We start from the raw sequence: 20748 nt of genomic DNA on the forward strand, positions 1-20748 counted from the left end.
AAATACAAAAAAATAGTCTAATAACTGAAAAATTGACTACTGGGCAAAAAATAGCGTCAAAATCTTCTCTCCTTTGTTGACAACCTAAAATTACCAACCTCGATTTAAATCTTGAAATTTGATTATTTACATCCCTTTTTACGCTGTACACCCATCTATTTCCTAGTATAGTTTTGTGAGGGAGTCATGGCACACTAACGAGGTACGGGGAGATATACCGTATCTCACGGTGAGCAAGACCCACACATTAAGGGGTAAACACCCAGCTGAGCGGAAGCTCAGTATGGTGACCTTCCCCGGCGCAATAAGCACCAAGCCCGTCCGTAGCACAGACGACTATCGATCGCCGCACTCAGTCCCGCGGGGGCCCCGCTACGCGGACCCCCGTGAGATGGAACCTAAGGCCCACGGCTAAGAGGTGGGGTGCGTGCGGAGAAAAGTATAGTTTTGTGCGGCGGTCTCTCAACTAACTCAAAAACTTTTCTTTCTTTCATTGTATTTAACTCGTCGTTCATGGATTCGATCCAATCTTGAGCATTTCCGGATTCTATAGCGTCCTTGAAACTTGTCGGAATTTTCACTTCAACAATGTTTGCTTCATTTTTTTCAGTTTCGCGTTCCGTATCATTTGCAAATTTAATCTTTCCCGAAAAAACATTCTTTCCGCTAAAATCAAACCGCTGTTTTTCGAATTTTAAATTTTTACTTTTGCAATATTTTTCTATATCATTACATGATCTAAATCTTTGTTTCATTCCCTCTAAGAAATAATAAATGTCATTTCACGTTCCGTCTGGTCTCGGCACTGCATTTCTAACCCAATTCAATTCAGACGCGCTTTTCGCAAATTCAGATCCGTTTTCTTCTTCGGAAACTTTCTCAGTTGAATCTTCACTAGATGTTCCACCTTCATCGCGATTTTGCGCGCTTTCTTCCTCATCTAACTCGTAATGGAATTCCGAGTATGGAGTTCGTTTTTTAGGTTTTTCTATTGGGTCCAGGACTTCTTCCACTGCATTCTTATTTTCATTAAACTTAACATTACAAGTTTCAATTACTTTTTGCTCGTTATTTAACCAAATTCTATATCCTCTGGTATTTATCGCATATCCTATCATTATTCCCTCAACTGCACGCATTTCGAATTTATTTCTCCGTTGTTTTGGAACATTAACGAAAGCTTTACTTCCGAAAGCTTTTAGGAATACTACCGAGGGTTTTCTTCCGAAAAACATTTCAAAAGGGGTTTTGGTTGTTTTATGACTAATTCGATTCCAAGTGAAAGTGAAACAATATAACGCTTCTGCCCACCATTCATTGTTCATTTTCGCGTCTTTTAGCATTGCTTTTATCCCGTCTAAAGCTGTCTTGTTGAAACGTTCGCAAATCCCGTTTTCCTCTGGTCTATAAGCATTTGTTCTTTGGGCTTGAATACCGTAAGAACTTAAATACCGTTCAAACTCTTCATTGCAAAATTCACCCCCGTTGTCTGTACGAATGCTAACAAGTTTCTTTCCCGTTATTCTTTCCATTTTCTTATGATAGTGGATGAATTTGCTTAAAACTTCATCTTTTCGTTTTAAAGTGTAAACAGTCACAAAACGACTAAAATCATCAATTATCGAAAGAAAATATCTACTCCCACTTTTTGATGGCGTTGGTAGAGGACCACAAACGTCCATAAAAACTAACTGTAGTGCAGAATTTGAGGTCTTAGGATTTGATTTAAAAGAAATCCTAGTTGACTTAGCTAGAATACAAACTTCACATTTTTCGTCTGGTTTTTCTATTTTTGGAAGACCATTCACGCTTTGATTTTTACTAGTATCTCGGATGTAATCATAATTTATATGACAAAATCTCCTATGCCAAAGGTTAGAGAGTTGATTTTGTTTAACAGTTCTAGCATTTACGTTAAATCCAACTTCCGTTTGTTTATTTTCTACAATTTGCGTTTGTTTAACAATACCGGCATTTACGTTGAATCCGCTTTCTACTTGTTTATTTTCTGCAGTATCGTACGCAAACGGTTCTACATAGTATAAACCCTCTTCTCTCCGTGCATAAAATAGCTTTCGTCAATTATTAAAGAACACGCAAATTTTTCCTTTACTTCCAACAAAATGTGCACCGGCTGCTTCTAAACGTGCACCGGAGATTAAATTTCTTCTCATGTTTGGGTTGTATAAAACGTTTGTTAACTCTATCCAATTAACTTTCCCGTTCATTTTTACAGCGAATCTCACAGTTCCTCTTCCCAAAACTTTACTATTAGCATTTCCCACTGCCAAAGCCATATTTACATCGGAAATTTCTTCGAAATTTTTCATTAAGTTCTTGTTATTACAAAAATTCGTTGTTACCGCACAATCAAAAATCCAGTGAAACTGATTTCTATTACAATCTTTACCAGCTCCTGATTCAGAGGTCACAATGTAACTCTCAACTAACATCGAATATTTATCATTGAAGTTCGAAAAGTTATTACGGTTTACGTTACTTTTACATTGCGCGATCAAATGTCCGTATTGATGACATCTATGACACGGTCCTATCAACTTTCTATCCTTCGTATTTTTAACAAATTTAGTATTTCCTCTGTTTTTGTTTACTTTTCCTGTCTTCTTGCTTCTATTAGTAATATTGAAAGCACTCACCTCAGGTTTTTCATTGTCAGCTTTTACCTGTTTCAGTCTACTTTCTTCTTTCACCAGCTCCTCAGCAATCTTGTTGATGTCAAAATCTTCATCACTCCAACGGTAAATTAGTTGGATTATACCGGTATATTCCGCCGGTAGATGCCTAATAACTTGGAAACCTTGAAAAAGCGAATCTAAACTATGGCCCGCGTCATACAATTTCTTCACTGCTAATTTAACTCTAGCTATAAAAAGACCCATTTCTTCGTTATCTTTATAACGGATGTTAAAGAATTCATCCAAAATTGTATAACTCTCGCTCGCGTTTTTGGTTCAAACTGAGCTTGCAGAATCTCCCATGCTTTCTTGCCATCTGATGTGTCCTGAATGAGTGGTCTGCACTCAGGCTTTATAGCATAATAAAGTGTGGTGTAAGCGCGATCCTGCAACAATTTTTTTAAATTTAAAGGAAAAATTACATGCATATAACATTAAAAAAATGCACAGACAACAAGGATAGATAAGGTAGACATATAAGAATAAACTTAAATTCAGCAGAAATGACTGATTATTTTTTTTTCCTTAAAAATTTAATCGCACTACTTAGCTACTAGGCTATAGTTATTATTCAGAAAAATGAAGAATTTTTTATATCAATTCAAACTAACAAACATTGCTAGAAATCACATGCAGTGTACCAGACAGTCCAGTTATCACATCCAGGGACTGCAGTTTTGTTCTTATTAGAACTTATCAGTCTGGATTTGCGAATAACCGAGCTAGAGGCAGATGTCATCTCATTGAAGCTGAGAGGGCAAACAAAGGTTTCTTTCCCGCAGCGCTACCGGTCAAATCATGGTCGGTTGAATCACATGAAAGTTGATCTAATGATGTCAGAGGTTATCAACAGGTTGTCCACTAACTGGTGCTTCATCGAACGCTTTCAGTTGATACGTCGTTACTTGCGCAGACAAATAATGAGCAGTTGAAAAATACTTATTATTGGTTAAAAATGTCACATGGTTCAATCAACCAGCTTAAATTGACATCGACCACTGGATCTGCTGGTGAAGCTATATTAATGACTTTGGAAACAACAAGTTAACTGGTAGTTCTATTAAAATGCTCTGGTTAGTCACCAGTTGATCAGTGGGGCTATGCATGTTGAAAGAAAAAAATTCCTTTCCTGAACTTTCCCAACGTTCTAAACCCATGTAGCAGTTGTTTTTGAAAGAAAAACTAATTTTTAAAAACTCGTCGTTTATTTGAACACTCAATCATTTACAGGATAATAAAATAAAAACAGAATCGCTTGAAAACAAAAACGATCTCCATCTATCAACTTGATAGTCATCCTCACTCACTCATTCCAAACACCACCTCATTCCTTCTCAATGCACGTGTCTTATGCACATCGACTCGGCACGTGCCGATCGCCGATTGGCGATGACGTCAATCGCGTCAGCCCACACCCAGCCGACGTGCAATAACGAATTTGCATGGGAATCAATAACTTTTTCAATAGCCAACAATGCAAAGGTATCCAAACTGGTGCATGCGGTTCTGCCTTAGCCCCGGTTTAGCGGTGGTAACTTACTGCCAAATTGCCAGAAATGTTTTTTTTTTTTTACTGCACTTAGAACTACTTAATGAATATGATGCCTTTTTGCTTCGAAATAGCTGAAGAGCATAAGAAACAAATTAGTTTGTAAAGGTTGCCAAGTAGTTGTTAATACAGTACAACCTCGATATCGAGTAAAGATTTTAAAATTAGCAGCAATTTCAATTTTTTTCATCAGTATGTTTTCATCAATAAACTTCAAAATTTTAATTTTATCCTCAATTGATAACACATGCTTTTCACCAGCCATTTTGCAGGAGTTAAAAATCAGACTGAAGAAGAATGCGTTTTCGCTGGAAAACTGGTCAGCTACAAAAACTTGACCCCCTGTTGTAAAAGTGAGCGCATGTTCTAAACCAGAAGAAAAGAGAAAGAATCTAATCTTTAGAGAAAACAGACAAAAGACGTCAGCAGCCCCCTCATACCAACTATTCTTTTACCCCAATCCTCCATTCTCATACTTTCCAAGAAAAAAGGGTGAAGGGCTACATGCAGCCATAACTGGTTCTGCTACAAAATTTTCCAATGCAAAAGCATCAATTGAACCTTGCTTCTGTGGCAAAAATTTCGACATAGTGATGGTTCCGAAAAATAAGTTTCGAGATATCTATAGAAAACACTTGAGAGTTTTATGCAAAATGCAGGGGGAAAACTTTTTTTGAGGTATTAAGGGTTTTGAGATAAGGGAGGTTTGAGATATCAAGGTTTCACTGTATTATAAAAAATTCAATATTTCACAAATTTAATCTTACAAAGCTAGCAGATGTAAATTCACTGCTCTAATTCTGCAATGTAATTGTATTAACTTACCCTCTTCTTAATTTACATGATAATGTTTCCACCGCATCTACCATGTTTGAAAAACCATGAGCTGCAGCAAAATCTTTGGATATAAATAACACATCTCCAAGACTTAACACTTCCGTTTGCTGCAGACTTGGCTTCTCAACTTCAATAGACACTGTTATGGAATTATTTGCTTTGTTTTCATTCCAGCGTCTAATGTGCTCCAAATTTGCTTTCATCGGTTCATAATTAGGTCGGCACTAAAATATAAGATAAAACTATACACACAGTTGAAAATAAACATGCATTTTAATTTATTATTTTTAAAACTTACCACAGGTTTAATCATAACACATTGGATATTTTATTCAGTAAATTACTGCCTTATAGCCAGGGCTAAGGCAGAAATACATAAAATACACCGCCAGCTCAGTCAATTCCAGCCGAGGACTGCAGTTTCGTGCTTATTAGCACTCATCAGCCCGGCATAGGAATGACTGAGCTGGAGGTGGAAAACCTCTTAAGGAAGCCTAGAGTGCCAAACTGGTAGCTAATACAGAATTAGCACTAATCAAAAATGTTTAAAATTATTCTTCTGCAGATAATAACTTTGGCACCAATCTCATCATTTTTTCTAATATTTTTAAGTTATTAATTGATAATTACAGCCATTCACGGAAGTATTATGTACGGTTCAAATACATTTTGGAAGCTTTTGAATAGCAAATACCACTGAAAATTAACGGCCCTCTAGCTTGAACACACTTTATACATAAATTGTTCTCTGTGTGAACCTAACTACAAAAATTTCAAGACCACAAATTTAATTTCTCCTGCTGATTTTTCAACACAAATATGTCTATCTGTAATACTAATATTAATTTGTGAGAAAAAGTTTAAGTATAAAAATTTGTAAGGCATATGAGGCAGTGAGAAGCAAAGGGCAAAATTAAAAATTTGGAGATAACCAGTACAAATGGTAGGTGAAACTCTCCTTTGTCTTAGGGCCAGAGATAGTACTAGTAGCCCTGGTAGGTTCTGACCTACACAGCATAATTTAGAAAAACTTTTCATTGAAAGCTTACCTAAGACGTGCCCTAGGATCTTTAAATGGGATTAACTCAATACTTGAAAATGTCCATTTACATCCTTTTGCTTCATACTGTCTCATATGATCTTTCTTTTCTGGACTTCAATACATTTTTTTTTTCAAAAGTAGCCGTACTCCATTAGAAATTACTTGCTGACTTACTGCTTTAGAACAACATATTTTATACCAAAGATAGTTGAGTATTTGAATGGTTTTGGTTCACAGTAAGTTGACTTAGGCTCTGGAACCTCACAGTGTAAATTTTATTTCATATTTTACCAACAAATGGCAACACATGATATAAAAAAACAGGATTTCAAAACCTGAAGTGGCTTTATATTCCAGACTCCATGCATCTGGTCTACATGCTGCCTCATCTTATCTCATGAAGAAACAATTATTAAGAGTAGTTAACTTAAGCTTTGGGAGATATAGGGGAGCATGGGGAAAGATACTGAAGAAGGACAAAGCCGGCTCAAAGTTGTGCTGAGAAACATAGATGGTTTTCATTTCAGACTTAATCTAGAGCACCTTGAAGATTAGTTACATTTCTGCTAAAAACTGCTGCACCCTCTAATTTAACTTTGATAAAGGACCATGCTGTCAGGCCTAACAATGAATACAGTTTCGAGCTATGACACTTATGTAGCAGGACAAAAGATTGGTTGATTTTATTATACAAATTTTGTTATCAAAGTGTTCCTCTAACTGATTGATCAAAAAAAAAATTGATTTATTTGAATTCTAATATTTTGAATTCAAATTATGTGTTTCGCAATCACAAGCTGCGACAGGACTCTAAAATGTTTCTAGAAACGACTCCTGTCCCCTCAAGCTTGCCCTTCCTCCTGGGCAATTAAGTGTGTACAGCTGTGTCTGCAGGCATGTGTGTGTGTAGGCGTGCGTGCATGTGTAAGCTTGTGTGTGTGCACAGACCTGTGAATGTGTGCACATAGGTGTGTGTGTATGCGTGTAAAGGCGTGTGTGAGTGCGTTTGTAGGGCATGGACGCCCCCGCCCAGTAGAAGCGGATTCTGGGAGCACCAGAGGAGCCGAACCTGCAGAGGATCCTGGTCCAAGCTGAAAAAGGAACCACAACGCCACAGGCGGTCAAATAAAAACAATTAACAATCGTGATTGCTCAAAAAAAAAAAATGGCAAGAATCGAGTAAGAGTGGTACATAAGTAGCCATAGCATGTCTAAGGAAATGAACATACATCAAGCATTTTAAACTATTAACAAGACAGGGGATCTGAATATAAAAAGAAGCTTGGTGTTTGAGCGCAAATGGCTTGGAGCAAAAATATCAACTCCATTCAAAACTGCATCAGCAACGCACTACAGAAGAAGTACAGATTATTCTATTAAGAGTTAACAAATGTTATTATCATTTTAGTGAAATTAAATGGATGTGCACCCAAAAGCAGCTGCAGACTTGCAAAAGTTAGTGATGTTCTGCACATTAACCAGAATATCAGCTAAAAAAGTAAAAAAATTAATGAGGTGCTGATTATATGCTACTGCAATTATCTATGCTTTTTCCTTTCAATGTCAAAGTACTAAACCACAATTTACAGAAGGATTCATAAATAAAGTTTTGCGCCATCATATACTTGATTCAGATGTCACTTTTTCAGAAATTAAAAAAAGATATTTCCCAATCTTAAATGACCATAGAGATTTGTATTTAGGTAAAATATGTTATAAAGAACAATCTGGTGACAATAACTCAACTTTGTTAAAAAGTGCAGGTATGACTTTTGTGCTTATTAGCATGGCAGTGTAGGAAAAGACAAATATCTGTCTTGTTGTTATAAGTTGGATATCGGCATAAAAATTAGCAGAAGTAGTGACTATAACATACATGATGGTATTTTTGAAGACAAAAAAGGCTATGTCAACGCTTCATTACAAAGGCTATTAATTTCTGTAATTTGAAGAACAGTTTTTCCATTCTTTTGTGAGAGTACAATAATTTTAAGGTATATAATTCATGATGAACACAAAATTGAGTGCTTAGTAAGGATCAAAAGAAAGGAAAAAAAAAAAAAAAACTGACATAAGTCAGTTAATATGAAAAATTCAGAAAATAACAGTTCAATCAGTAAAAGTAAGCAGGCTCGGATCTATAAATTTTGGGCCCCAGCAGCAAAATTTGTAGGGCCTCTCCCCAGAGGCTAGCAGTGTATGTTTGCAACGTTGATAAGGCTTAGTACAAGTTTTTTCAATATCTTGGGTCGTTGGATCCCTTAACGATGTAGGCCCCCCACACTGCAAGGTCTGTGGGTACGCAGATCCGAGCCTAAAAGTAAGTAATGACAGAAAGTCTTTTACAATTGAATTTCCAAATGAATTACAGATTATTAATCACAATGTCAAAATTTTATTGGATTAGACTTACTTCAAAATGGATCCAACTATAATCCTTTAAATTTAAAGCAGAAAAATCTTCATAAGAAATTTCAGGCATATTTCTGAAATGAAAAAAGATTAAAGTTTAAAATACCTTTAAATATAATAAATCACAAAATGTTCTGCAACTACAAATCAAAACAATTATGAAAAAATCCCTATATATCTGCGTGAGACAGAGTCTGTTTAAATGATGTAGGGTCATTTCACGGTAATTTAGATATTTATGTAGAGCCCATAACGTTACCTTTTTTAGCCATAACTTTTTAATTAAACAGTAAATAAAAAAGTTATGGCAAAAAAGGTCACATTGAGGACTTAACATAAATATCAAAAATACCGTGAAATGACCCTGTACCATTGCAGTCCAAAAAATATGCTATATTTTTCATACTGAAAATGGTTTTAAATTTTATCTACATAATTCTTTCAATTAGAGATGCACCGAAGACCGAATATGAGATTAAAATGCCAATCAAATATCGGCCAACATCTGATTAATTTTCTTTTGCAATACTTGCTTTTTTATTTTATGCCAATTTAAAAAAGTTTAGCTATTTTGTGTCTTTTGAGATGAAAATGCACTTCCATACAACATCCTAAATTTATCTACATTAAAGGTATTATAATAAATTGAAAAAAAAATAAAATAAATAAATAAAATAGATCATTCTAAAAGAAAAGCGAGTTATAGACTAATTTGGTTAATATTTATATGAAATTCCGCATAATTTGATAACTAATTTCTTTGTTTATACTGATACATGATTTGACAACTCATAATCATGTTCACATGTTACAAATAAAGAATCTTGTAGAATGATCAATGTTCTTGCACCATAATTCACCATTTACTTTGATTACTACAATGATTAATTTAATTTCCACATTCTAAACTAAAACTGAGTTGCAATTTTACATATTTATGAGTAAGTAATATTATAAGGTTTTTTCTGATTCTTTTTTCATATTCAAAAGAGCTTGTAACAGCTAGGTTACTGTAGTATGTCATAAGATTTAAGAAAAGATGATACACAACAAAATTTAATTTAACATTGGGGTGTTTTCTCTTACATTAAAATTACATTGAATGTGATAATATTAGTTGTACTATAATACTGGACTACAACACTCATTGTAAAAAAAATGTATCTATTTACATAAATGGCTACTTCTGTATGTGTGGAAGCATGTCGGGGGTAAGCTTCAAAACTACTGGACCGATTTTAACCACTTTTCACCATAGATTGCTACATTATCAGGAAACAACATAGGCTATAATTTATTTCTAAAAAACTTAGTTTAAAAAAGTTATGATGGAAAATTGTAACTTTCATGTAATTTCCCATTAAAGGATTAAATACAAAGCCCATTGTTACAAGAAATTGTTGTCGTACAACAGCAATATTAATAGTAATCATAATGAAAATTTTGAATCAAGGCTTCTCTGGAGCAAGCATGGAATATTTAGCTTTCTTAGGATTCTTATCCTCATCTATGCCAATAATCAATATTGGAACTAAAAAAAAAAGCAATTGATTTATACAACAGTGGGAAAATAGAAAGTGTTTATTGTCTAAAATTACACAGCCTTGCAAAATTCGGGTCATGAAAAAGTGATTGCATGGTAATGAGTGAATTTTATTCTATTCGGTGCGCTGATTTCAAATATGACATCCATTTTTCACAATAACATAAGAGATACTCACTAATTGGGCATTAACATATGGACAGAAAAGCCTATTTTTTCTTATTATGGGAGAAAGAGTCTTTTTAAAATTTCCGTAAGTTTATTACTTTCAAACGAGTTTATGCATCAAACATACAATTGGAAATCAGTTACTAAATATGTCTGTTAATTTCATAGAAATAAGCATATAATAACATAGCGATAATTAATTATAATGATTCAATTATAAAGTAAGGCAATTTTTTCAAATGGAGCTGTTTTTTGCAACCAAAGACTACATAATAATGTCTCTCGGCTTTCATCGTGCCACCAAAATATCATTATTAAAAGAATCGTTAAAACTTTTGTTAAAATGCAAAATAATCCGCTAACTAAATTAGGCAAATCTATTGACAGCATAAAATCTTCCATTAATTTGTCTTTGTGCACATTTTCAAACACTCGCCAAGTATAAGTACTCATTTTGGAAACATTTCAGATGAAAATGTTTAGCATCATTTTATGGTCAGTGAAAATATCTCAGTATTTGGTGAGAATATCTCATTGACGAAAATTAGTAACAGACAGTTTTACAAAGAAGGGAAGGGGAGTATTATCCAAGGTATCTCAAAACAATTACTACAAATTTAGTAACATTTTAAATCGCACCATGAACCAACAATAATAGAAATTTCTGAAAATAACTAATTAACTTAATAACTTAACATTTTTTAAAACAGTTTGTATTTCAAAAGCTATATAGAAAAAGTTTTATTCTATGTTCAAAAAAAAAAAAAAAAAAAAAAAAAAAGATAAATCTTTTTAAACAAGTAAAATTTCCTATTTTATAAATTCTTCAAATTTTTATATGCTTAAATATCGTGCTTTCATTTCTAACTGAATACTATTTTGTTCTTTATATTTATTGCTGTTTTATTTTTACGGGTAAGGAAGAAGCTCAATTTTTAATCATGTCAAAGAGGTGTGTTTTGAGTTCCTTCGATTAAAACAGAAAACGAATGAAAGTAGCAATTGTTTCTCACAATTAGTACTGACCCATGCAACGCTGGGTGTTTTTGCTAGTATATACATAAATGACAAATGATCAAATAAGCTTTGTGATACAATGTGATTAAATTGGAAAACCAACATAAATAAAGCACAAACGAACCCGAAAATACAGCAAATAGCTATTTTAAGTCTACAATGGAGCCTATTCATCAGTGCAAAAACCACGTTGATTGACACCGATATTTCTACCAAATCGGCCAACCAGTAAATACTACCGTTGTCAACCTGGGTGACGTCAGTTCTCTCGTGACTTTCTGGTTGTGTGTTGAGTTTTTTTGCACTGATGAAGAGGCTCTTTTGTAGCCTTGATATAGCTATTTGCTGTATTTTTGGGATCATTTGTGCTTTATTTACATTGGTTTTTCATTTTAATCATATATGTATGTATATATATATATATATATATATATATATATATATATATATATATATATATATATATATATATATATATATATATTAGGGTGGTCCTTATTTATATGGGAAATTTTTTTTTTTTCGGAATTCAACAAGTGACGCACCCTAGTTTTGTGACACTATAATAAAAATTAACGTGTACAAAATTTGAACTCGATCCGTCAATAATAACACGTGCCCCTATGCCGTTGAACTTTAACACTTTTGATAATTTTCTCACAAATCTTCGAGTTTTTACTTCAGACCCAGTACATCGTTTCTCCTAGGTTTGCAAAATATTTTTACAGTGAGGTAGTACTAAAATTAATCTTTTTAATTACTTTATATCATTTAAAGATTTTACGTTGAATAAGAATGAAATAATGCTTTAGAAACGTTCCTTAATCATACGCTTTTCTCAATGTATCTCGATAGTGTGTATTTTTTTCCAATAGTCTTGGACGGTCTGTAAAATCAATTGTTTTTGTGAGTCATATTTGGTATATTAGTTGTGGAATTCTTCGATTAATTGTGCTCCTCTTTCAATTGTATCATTCACAATTTTCAGTATTTTATCGTCTCTCTTCCCTTTAAATAGCTTCCTTCATTTTGCGTGAATCAGGATCAAATAGGAAAAAATCTTTTAGTATTTGTAACTCATCAAACAGTTTTATTGACTCGTAATTGATTCTATAAAGAGGATGATCTTTACTAAAATCATCTACTATTATCTGAAATTTGTTAAACAGTCATCAGGCACGTCTTTCTTATCAAAGCTTTTTTTAGACTAGTCATTTCCTAACTTCAAAGTTAATTCCTTCATATATTAGCGACAAAGCTACTAGTTTATCCCCTAAATATTATAAGTGATTTATGAATTTTCCAATCACTGCTTCTGCTGCATGTCTGTCATCATTTTGTACGCTGCTAGTTTTTCAGACATTATATATTATTCAAAGGAGCCTCGATTGGGTTGCTGCGAAAAACCATATCTTCATATAGCATTTAATTGTAAAACAGCTTTGTAAAACAGCATTGAAGGGCTTTCTTTTCATGTAAAGTCAATTTAAATAGTTTTCTAAATATAAAAAGTTTCAAAACAAAAATTCCTTTTGCCACTCATGTGACTCAGGGATAAGCTCCAGGTTGCCGAAAACATATCCCTGTAGGAGGAAATTCACCAGGAAATATTATTACAAGTTACGAGAATTCTCTGTAATCTTTCTCAATTCCCCTTTTTACGAACAATAACATGTCGTCAACTTCGTCTTTTAGAATTTAAGTGGTAGGTGTACTTGATTGAAATGTTATAAGTTCTGAATGATGGAGATCTTTCCACAAAATTTTGAAGCACATAAATCATTGAATATCTGATCTAGAACTAAGAAAGGAGAACTTCTTTAAGGACACACTCTGCAGTACGATTTCAAATGCATGATGATGGCAATCCAACTGTAATATATCACCGTTCAGTTTTAGCTCTAAAAAATTGCATGCACAATTTATACGGTTGGTATTGCAAGTCGTTGTATCAAACACTACAGCTAGAGCAGTTAGCAATAAAGAGCTATCATCTAAGATACCATATACAACTGAAGAAATATCAAAGGAATTCCGAATAGCTGTTCAATATTAGGATCTGAAGCTATCACGGTAATCCTGTCGGCGTTCTTTTTCTGTTTACATCTAGATGTAGCTTTGTATCCCAGTGAATAACTACAAAATATAAATTTAAATTCATGAAATTTAATTTTACCTCTCGAAGATTTTCTCTTGCTCTCTTAAGGAATGTACGATTGATCACTAGGTCATTTGGATTTAAATTTACTGCATCTACATAGGCTGTAAATAAATGAACAACATCTTTATTCCTAATATGGCTTTTGTCTAACAGTGATGAAAGGCGAGATGATATCAATAGTTGGCAAGCTTTTTTTCATTGTGGTAGACCAGCTGTAGAAAACAAAAGTTCAACAGGTTACGATAGATACCCATTTCGGTTTCTAAATCTTGTGAATCGCAAGAATTTGATGATAATAAAGGACTATGTTCTGAAATAGAAGAAAATTAATTTATAGATTTCTACACTATTCCGATCTGAAATTTTTTTTAAATTTATATTTTTAGCTATGTAAAATACAGTATATTTTTATGATAGGAGTAATCGAGGATTTTTCGAAATTTATATTTTAAAAATTTTAAATTGCATAAGCATTTAGGCATGTTTATAACTAAAGAACAGCGAAGTAAAATATAATTGCAATTACTTATACTTATAGCATTGAAACCTTGCGACTCTATTTGCCGCACCTATTACATACACAGGGAATTTTGTAAATCAACACCCCCAAAGTCTGGAGGAGGCACATTGTTGTTGTCAAAGATCATTCATTAATGGCCTATAGAATCCCTTGTATTCATCTTGGTGGGAGGAAACGTTCCACTGCCGCTTGGTTGGAACAAGCGCAGAAAAGCGGTACGCTTGCCCCCAGGCCATTGGTGTACATGTACCCTCTGTAACATGTTAAATTTTACAGAATGAAAGTGAGAGAATGGTCATTCTGGAAGTAGAAGCAACTATTGAGGTTCAAAATTACTTTAAGTATAAAACGTTAGAATATTTTTACATAAAAATGATAAAATCCGCAATTTTTTCTTCAAAAATCACAGAAGGGGGCCCTAGGGGCACGTGTTAATGTTCATAGATCAACTTAAAATTTTGCAAGGATCATTTATTTCTATAATGGAACAAATTGAGGGGGCATCGCGTAAAATATCTGCAACTTCAAAAATAAGGACCACCCTAATAAATATATATATATACAGGGGTGGACTGGCCAGGTTGGCTAGTCGGGGATCCCTGACTGGGCCAACCGCTGAGTGGGCCACTTCAAGCAATTTTTTATATTGAACTCAATAGTCAATACATTTAAATTGACACAACATTTTGTAAAGTGCTGTAATAATAACAAGAAAAACAAAGGAATTTGTTTAATCTTTGTCAGGGGTCTCCAACCTTTTTCACTCGTAGGCCACATTGTAAATTTCTGGAGACAAGACGAGCCGTTCTATCAATATTTAAGCTTAGATCGTCCATTTAGTGCTAGCTCCCCCCCATCCACTCATACATCGCAAATATATTTTTCGATATGTATTTTAAATAAGCGTTCAGTGGTGATTTTGAAAATTTCTGGGCTTGCTTCTAAGTTGCTATATTTCCTTATACATATTTACTGTTAACTAAATTAAATTATATTTTAAGTGCTTGTAAATCTCTAATAACAAAATGATAGGGGATCTTGTAAAATTTAGAATAGTACAGAAAACTGAAATAAAAAGTAGTTTTTGTCACAAAATAAACTGAGTTTTTTTAAAACAAAAGGCTAATGAGTGAGTGCTACAAGACAAAATTATTACAATATACAACAAATTTATTTTATTGAATTTATGATGATTAAAACCTTGGAAATAAATGAGAACACAACACGAGTAAAGCTTTTAAAATGTTTTTTAAAAATTAAAAAAATAATTAGAAGATTGCATTTGTTTGATACAATTTCAGTCCATTCAGGGACAAATTTCGTAGTTCCGATCATTAAGAGATTTTAAATGTTCGTCTGATTTAATGTACATCAATTTTGAAAACGTCTGTTCACATTTGTAAGTGAATGCTAAAAGAGAAAAGATAGCTCTAGCATGATTTTTTAAGTTCTTTAAGTCTTTTTCTGGTAGAGAACTGTAAAATAGAAGTGGGTTACCTTCAATGTGACATTCCTGGATAGCTGTCTTGAGTAAGTCATTATTTTTTAACTCAATGACTTTCAGTTGCTTTTCAGAAGGTACTTTCTCAATATCACACTTAAAAATTGTTTTGAAATAGAGTTGAATTTTGTCTGATGCACGTTCAAAGTCTTCAAAGCTATTTGTGGGAGGCTTTTGATTTCTGTTATCAAGTTTTTTTTTCGAGAGATGGGTGCTGCACTCGTAGTTAACAGTAAAAAATGATTAAAATTAACGGAAAACTTTTATTAAAATAATTGATTGTAATTAAAAACAATGCTGGCCGGATCCGACCCGTGAGCCGTAGGTTGGAAAGCCTTGACCCCTGATATACAGCCGTCCCTCGCTACTTCGCGCTTCAACTTTCGCAGTTTCACTACATCGCGGTTTTTTCTGTTTTTTTTTTTTTTTTTTCAATTACAGCAATGAGCCTTTTTTATGTTCTAGTGTAAACTTTTTCTTACAAGAGAATTACAAATTATGTCTTTCAAGTAAGGTAAGCTCTTCTTAGGGACTGTAGTTGTACTAGTTGAGGGAGTGGAGGTTTAAAATCGCCAAAGAAAGTTTATCTCAATTTAACCTTAAGTGCTAACTGCAAAGTACAAATCACTGTATTATTACTAGGGGATAAATACATCTCTAATGGTGTTCAACAATGTACTACTAGCTTTTTAAGCGGTATGCGTAATACCTTTGGTGAGGATAAATGCAGAGGAAGAAAGGGGGCACATACGGTCTCTAACTGGAAATTAATTCATCATTGAACAAGTTGAAGTTTAGCTATTTTTATAGGTTAGTAGTAGTGTGTAAGAACTGCATGCGTGTGTGTGTGTGTACTTTATTTCCCAATAATTAATGTGATATCGATTTCGTCTATTACTTCTCGTTTTCTCATATTTTGTGCAATATATTAAGTAATACAAATGTAATGTTGGATTAGGGTGCTGTTTCATATCTAGGGGGCTCTAACTATGTTATAAACCTATTTAAATTGTGGTCAGTAAGTTTTATGCCCTCTAATTAGGAAAATATTCGGTTTATAAATACAGAATCCTACTTCGTGGAAATTCAGTTATCGCGGTGAAGTCTGAAACGAATTAACCGCGATAAATGAGGGTTAACTGTATATATAAATAAATATATATATATATATATATATATATATATATATATATATATATATATATATATATATATATATATATATATATATATATTACAGGGTTCATACACTTTTGGTTAAAAAAAGTTCCCTGACTTTTCCAGGTTTTCCAGGTTGTTTTTTTAGAAAATTCCAGGTTACTCGCTTCATTAAAAATTTAAGTTTAAATAGTAATATTTTCAAAATAATTAAAATTGTTTAAAGTAGCAATGCAGAAGAACTAAAACTTCTCCCCTTAGATTTAAAAAAAAAAAAACTTAGATTTTTTTTCCTTTGTTTTCTCTGTCAAAATTTTAAGTTTTTTTTAAACATTTTGTTCAAAATTGTTTTAATTTGTTTACTATTTGTTGAAAACAGAGTACTTTCAACTTATTTTAGGGTTTTTTTGATGTCACGCGTAATATTATAGCGTTTTGCTGTAGTCCTGCAGCAACCTTTTAGCATCCGCTTTTGGTTTACAATACTTTTTATTTTCTTATAAGTAGGTTACACAAAACATATTGAGCAAAACGCAAAGCTAAATTTTAGTATAAATATGGTTAACTTGTTGCATCAATTGGCATACCATGTAATGCATAGTAACAAAAATCAACATCCGCCGATCATAGGCCAATGCCAATAATCTTTTTTTTTTTTTCACATATTAAAGGACGCTTACATTAAAATTTCAAATTTTCTTTTCCAGAAAGTATTAGTTAATTTTCAAAAATTCACAACTTTTTGCACATTTTAATGTTATTTTCAATGTTACTCATTGATATAAACATCCAATTCTGTTTCTGGAAGTTTAAGTCTACTTCCATTGTGCAAACGATCAAATATTGCGACAAAGTGAAAAATTTAAAATAATATGTAGATTTTTGGATTTGTAGTATAAAAGTAGTAATAAATAATTAATAATCCTTAAAAGGATACAATAAAAGCAAAATAGTCAGTATTTAGCACATAAGAGTCTAAATCAATTAAAACAAAAAAATGTTATAAAGATTAAATTTTGCATTTTTTCAGAAAATAATTACAAATTATCCGGAAAAAAAGGCACAATTTGTGTTGTTTTCAATAGTTTGCATTGCAATTAACATCCAATGCCGTTTTCGGGAACTTAGGCACTTAAAAAGTCTTGTGTACTTCCATCTTGGGAATGACCAAATATGGCGGCTATGCCCAAAAATAAGAAATAACTTTTTTAATTTGTCGCATGAAGACAATTAAACAATAATTAATCTTCATGAAACTACAATTCATTGAAAAGTTTTTATCATTTGCGTCCGAGGCAGTGAGGATAAGATTAAGTTTTAAGAACAAAATTTTTTATTTCTCAAGAAAATTATTTTAAATAACAATAGAAAAACAATTTGTAGACCATTTTTTGTTATTTTCATCAGTTTTCAATTAAAGAAAACATCCAATTCTGCTTTGTTTTTAGAAACTTAGGCATTTTAGGATCGTATCTACATCTATCTTGTGAATGACCAAAGATGGCGACTGCGTTTCACACGTAGCTGAAATGATTTTCCGATCAAAAAAAAAAAAAACTATTTTCCCCGATCGATCTTCCCATCTACAGGTTGTGCTTCCGAAGCAGTAAATTGTCTTCTCTCCTTTTGAGTTTGTACATAATTGCTGTTCACCTGATTTTTTTTCCCTTGGGAACTACTGAGAGCCAAAAATGGCGGCTGCTGAAGATTTTTTGGGTCGCCACTTTTTTCATTGCTTTAAAATTGTTACAATTTTTTTTAAATACATCGATAAAAATGAAGATTAGATCTCATAAAATCAAATTCCCTGGGAAAAAATTGGGAAAAGAAAAATTTTGGGGACACATTTGGAAAATTCCCTGACATTTTTGACTATGTCATTTTCCATGATAATTCCAAGTTTTCCCGGAACGTACGAACCCTGAACCGAATAGAATGTTGTGGCAACCCATCTAAAACTTTAGGCAGTAGAAAGAAATGCGTTCCCCTCACTGACTCCATGCAAGAAAATCTTCGATCTTTTGGCGCATTTTTCGTTGTGAAAAAAAAAAAAAACGTTCATTTCTCGATCGCAGTTTTTAAGTGCCAGCGTCGGTTTAGATAAAAATTTACAATTTTTTTCGTGAAATCACAATAAAAACGAAGACTAGATCTCATGGTAGTTAATTCCTTGGGAAAAAAATGGAAAAAAAATTTTTGGAGGACAAAATTTGAAAACTCCCTGACTTTTCCCTGACATTTTTGACAGTGTCATTTTCCCTGACAATTCCCGGTTTTCCCGGAATTCCCGGAGCGTACGAACCCTGTATATACATGTTGCTCATCAAAAATTTTTTTTCATAAATCTAAAGAAAAGGAAAAATGCAAGTATTTTGGTTTAAGTACTCTATAAAAAAAATTTATTGATTTTTACTTATACAATGAATAAACCATCACTCACATGATTATGAAATTAAAATTACAGCCTCAAAAATAATTACAATCAACTGTTCTTAAAATAACCAAGCAGAAAAGAAACATATATTTGAAATTCACAGAAATCTCATGTATTCCAAAAACATTATGCATATATATGTGTTTGTTTACCAATTGTTGAATATTCAAATTTGTTTACTATTCAATAGCTGAATATTAAAGTATTCAGCCAAACCAAATATAGTCAAACCTCCCAATAGCGGACACCGTCAGAACCAAAGTTCTTGTCTGTTAACGGGGAGTGTCCGCTATTGGGTAGTCTGATTTTACGATGGCATTTTAAACCTACACATACAGTTTATGTTTCTAAATTAAATTAATGAGTATTGCTTACATTAGTGAACTTAACTAATAAGTAAATAATCAGCTGAATCTTTCGGAAAAATAAAATAAGAAGGCATTTGTGTAAATTGTTTCCTCTAGCTGAACAAAACCAGTCAAACACAATGGAATCAATGTCGTTGATTTTCAGCACCTTTTTTGTTTTAGATTGTATCAAAATGTAGCACAATCGTCTACTTTTGACTTAATCTGGCCATACTGTGCAGATTCCTCATCAGCGTCTGGTGAGAAAGGACGCAGAGCTGATGCTCGTCTCCCAAACTCTAGTAGGAAGGAGGGAGGATGCCGTTAAGTTGCATGAGAGTTCTCTCCCATGCAAACTAATAAAGCAAGGTACTGTGTAAAAGGAGAAAGACTTTTTTCTATTGCTTTTTGCTGGAATTTCGTGCATGAAATGAAAACAAAACTTTCTTAAGCTTTGACTAAAGAATTCGACTTGAATGGCTCCTGTTTTCGGTGAAAAAGGGGGTCAACCCTTTTATCGGTACTCATTAGCCCCAGAACATCGTAAAGGAGTAGAAAAAATGCTTGCCACAAAAGCAGTGCTCAGCAAAAGCTTACCAACACAGAAAAATAAAACAAAACTCGACTGATTTACTGTCCGCTAACGAGGAGTGAAATACACTATATGCCCATCTTGAGGGTAAGGGGATTCAGAAACTGTACACTAACGGGGAGTGTCCGCTATCTGGGAGTGTCTGTTAAGAGAGGTTTGACTGCATTTGGTTCGTATGCCAAAAAGGCAGTATACTAAATACCAACCGAATATGTTTAGTATCAATACAGCCAAAATTTTCATGGCAATAATACTTGATTTTTCACTCTAAATTTGTCAAGATAGTCTGTTACATTCCATGAATAATGATAGAATTTGGAGAGAATATTGAGTGACACAGCAGAATTGGTAGATTTGCATTAATGTGATTCCATGTTTTACTTCACAACATTTGAAGTTTAAGTACCATTTTCTTATATATATATATATATATATATATACTCCTACACAAACTTACTTATTAGCATGAACTATAGTTCGAGAGCCATTTTCACTATTAATCCATATTGTTGACACAGGACTTTCAAATTCTTCATAGTAATGGCAATTTTCAGTGCAGATATTATGTTCATCAAAATTTTTTTTCATAAATCTAAAGAAAAGGAAAAATACAAGCATTTTAGTTTTAGTACTCAATGAAAAATTTCATTGATTTTTACTTAGACAATGAATCAACCATCCCATGCATAATTATGAAGTTAAAATTACAGTCATAAAAATTATTACAATCAAATGTCACTAAAATGACCATGCAGAAAAAAAAACCCATAC

General features: G+C 33.0%; 1 protein-coding gene across 2 annotated transcripts in view; it reads right to left on the bottom strand.

Moving 5' to 3' along the window:
* Positions 1-20748, bottom strand: part of LOC129220332 (ketohexokinase-like) — a 40522-nt gene that overhangs the window by 15319 nt on the left and 4455 nt on the right. For both annotated transcript variants that reach the window (XM_054854734.1, XM_054854733.1), the window contains exons 3-5: positions 20435-20569; positions 8538-8610; positions 5071-5306 (exon numbers count right to left, since the gene is read on the bottom strand). In XM_054854734.1, the coding sequence (XP_054710709.1) occupies positions 5071-5306; positions 8538-8610; positions 20435-20569 (444 nt within the window). The remainder of the gene's footprint in view (positions 1-5070; positions 5307-8537; positions 8611-20434; positions 20570-20748) is intronic.

Source organism: Uloborus diversus, chromosome 4 (genome assembly GCF_026930045.1).
Source record: "Uloborus diversus isolate 005 chromosome 4, Udiv.v.3.1, whole genome shotgun sequence".
Classification (NCBI taxonomy): Eukaryota; Metazoa; Arthropoda; class Arachnida; order Araneae; family Uloboridae; genus Uloborus; species Uloborus diversus.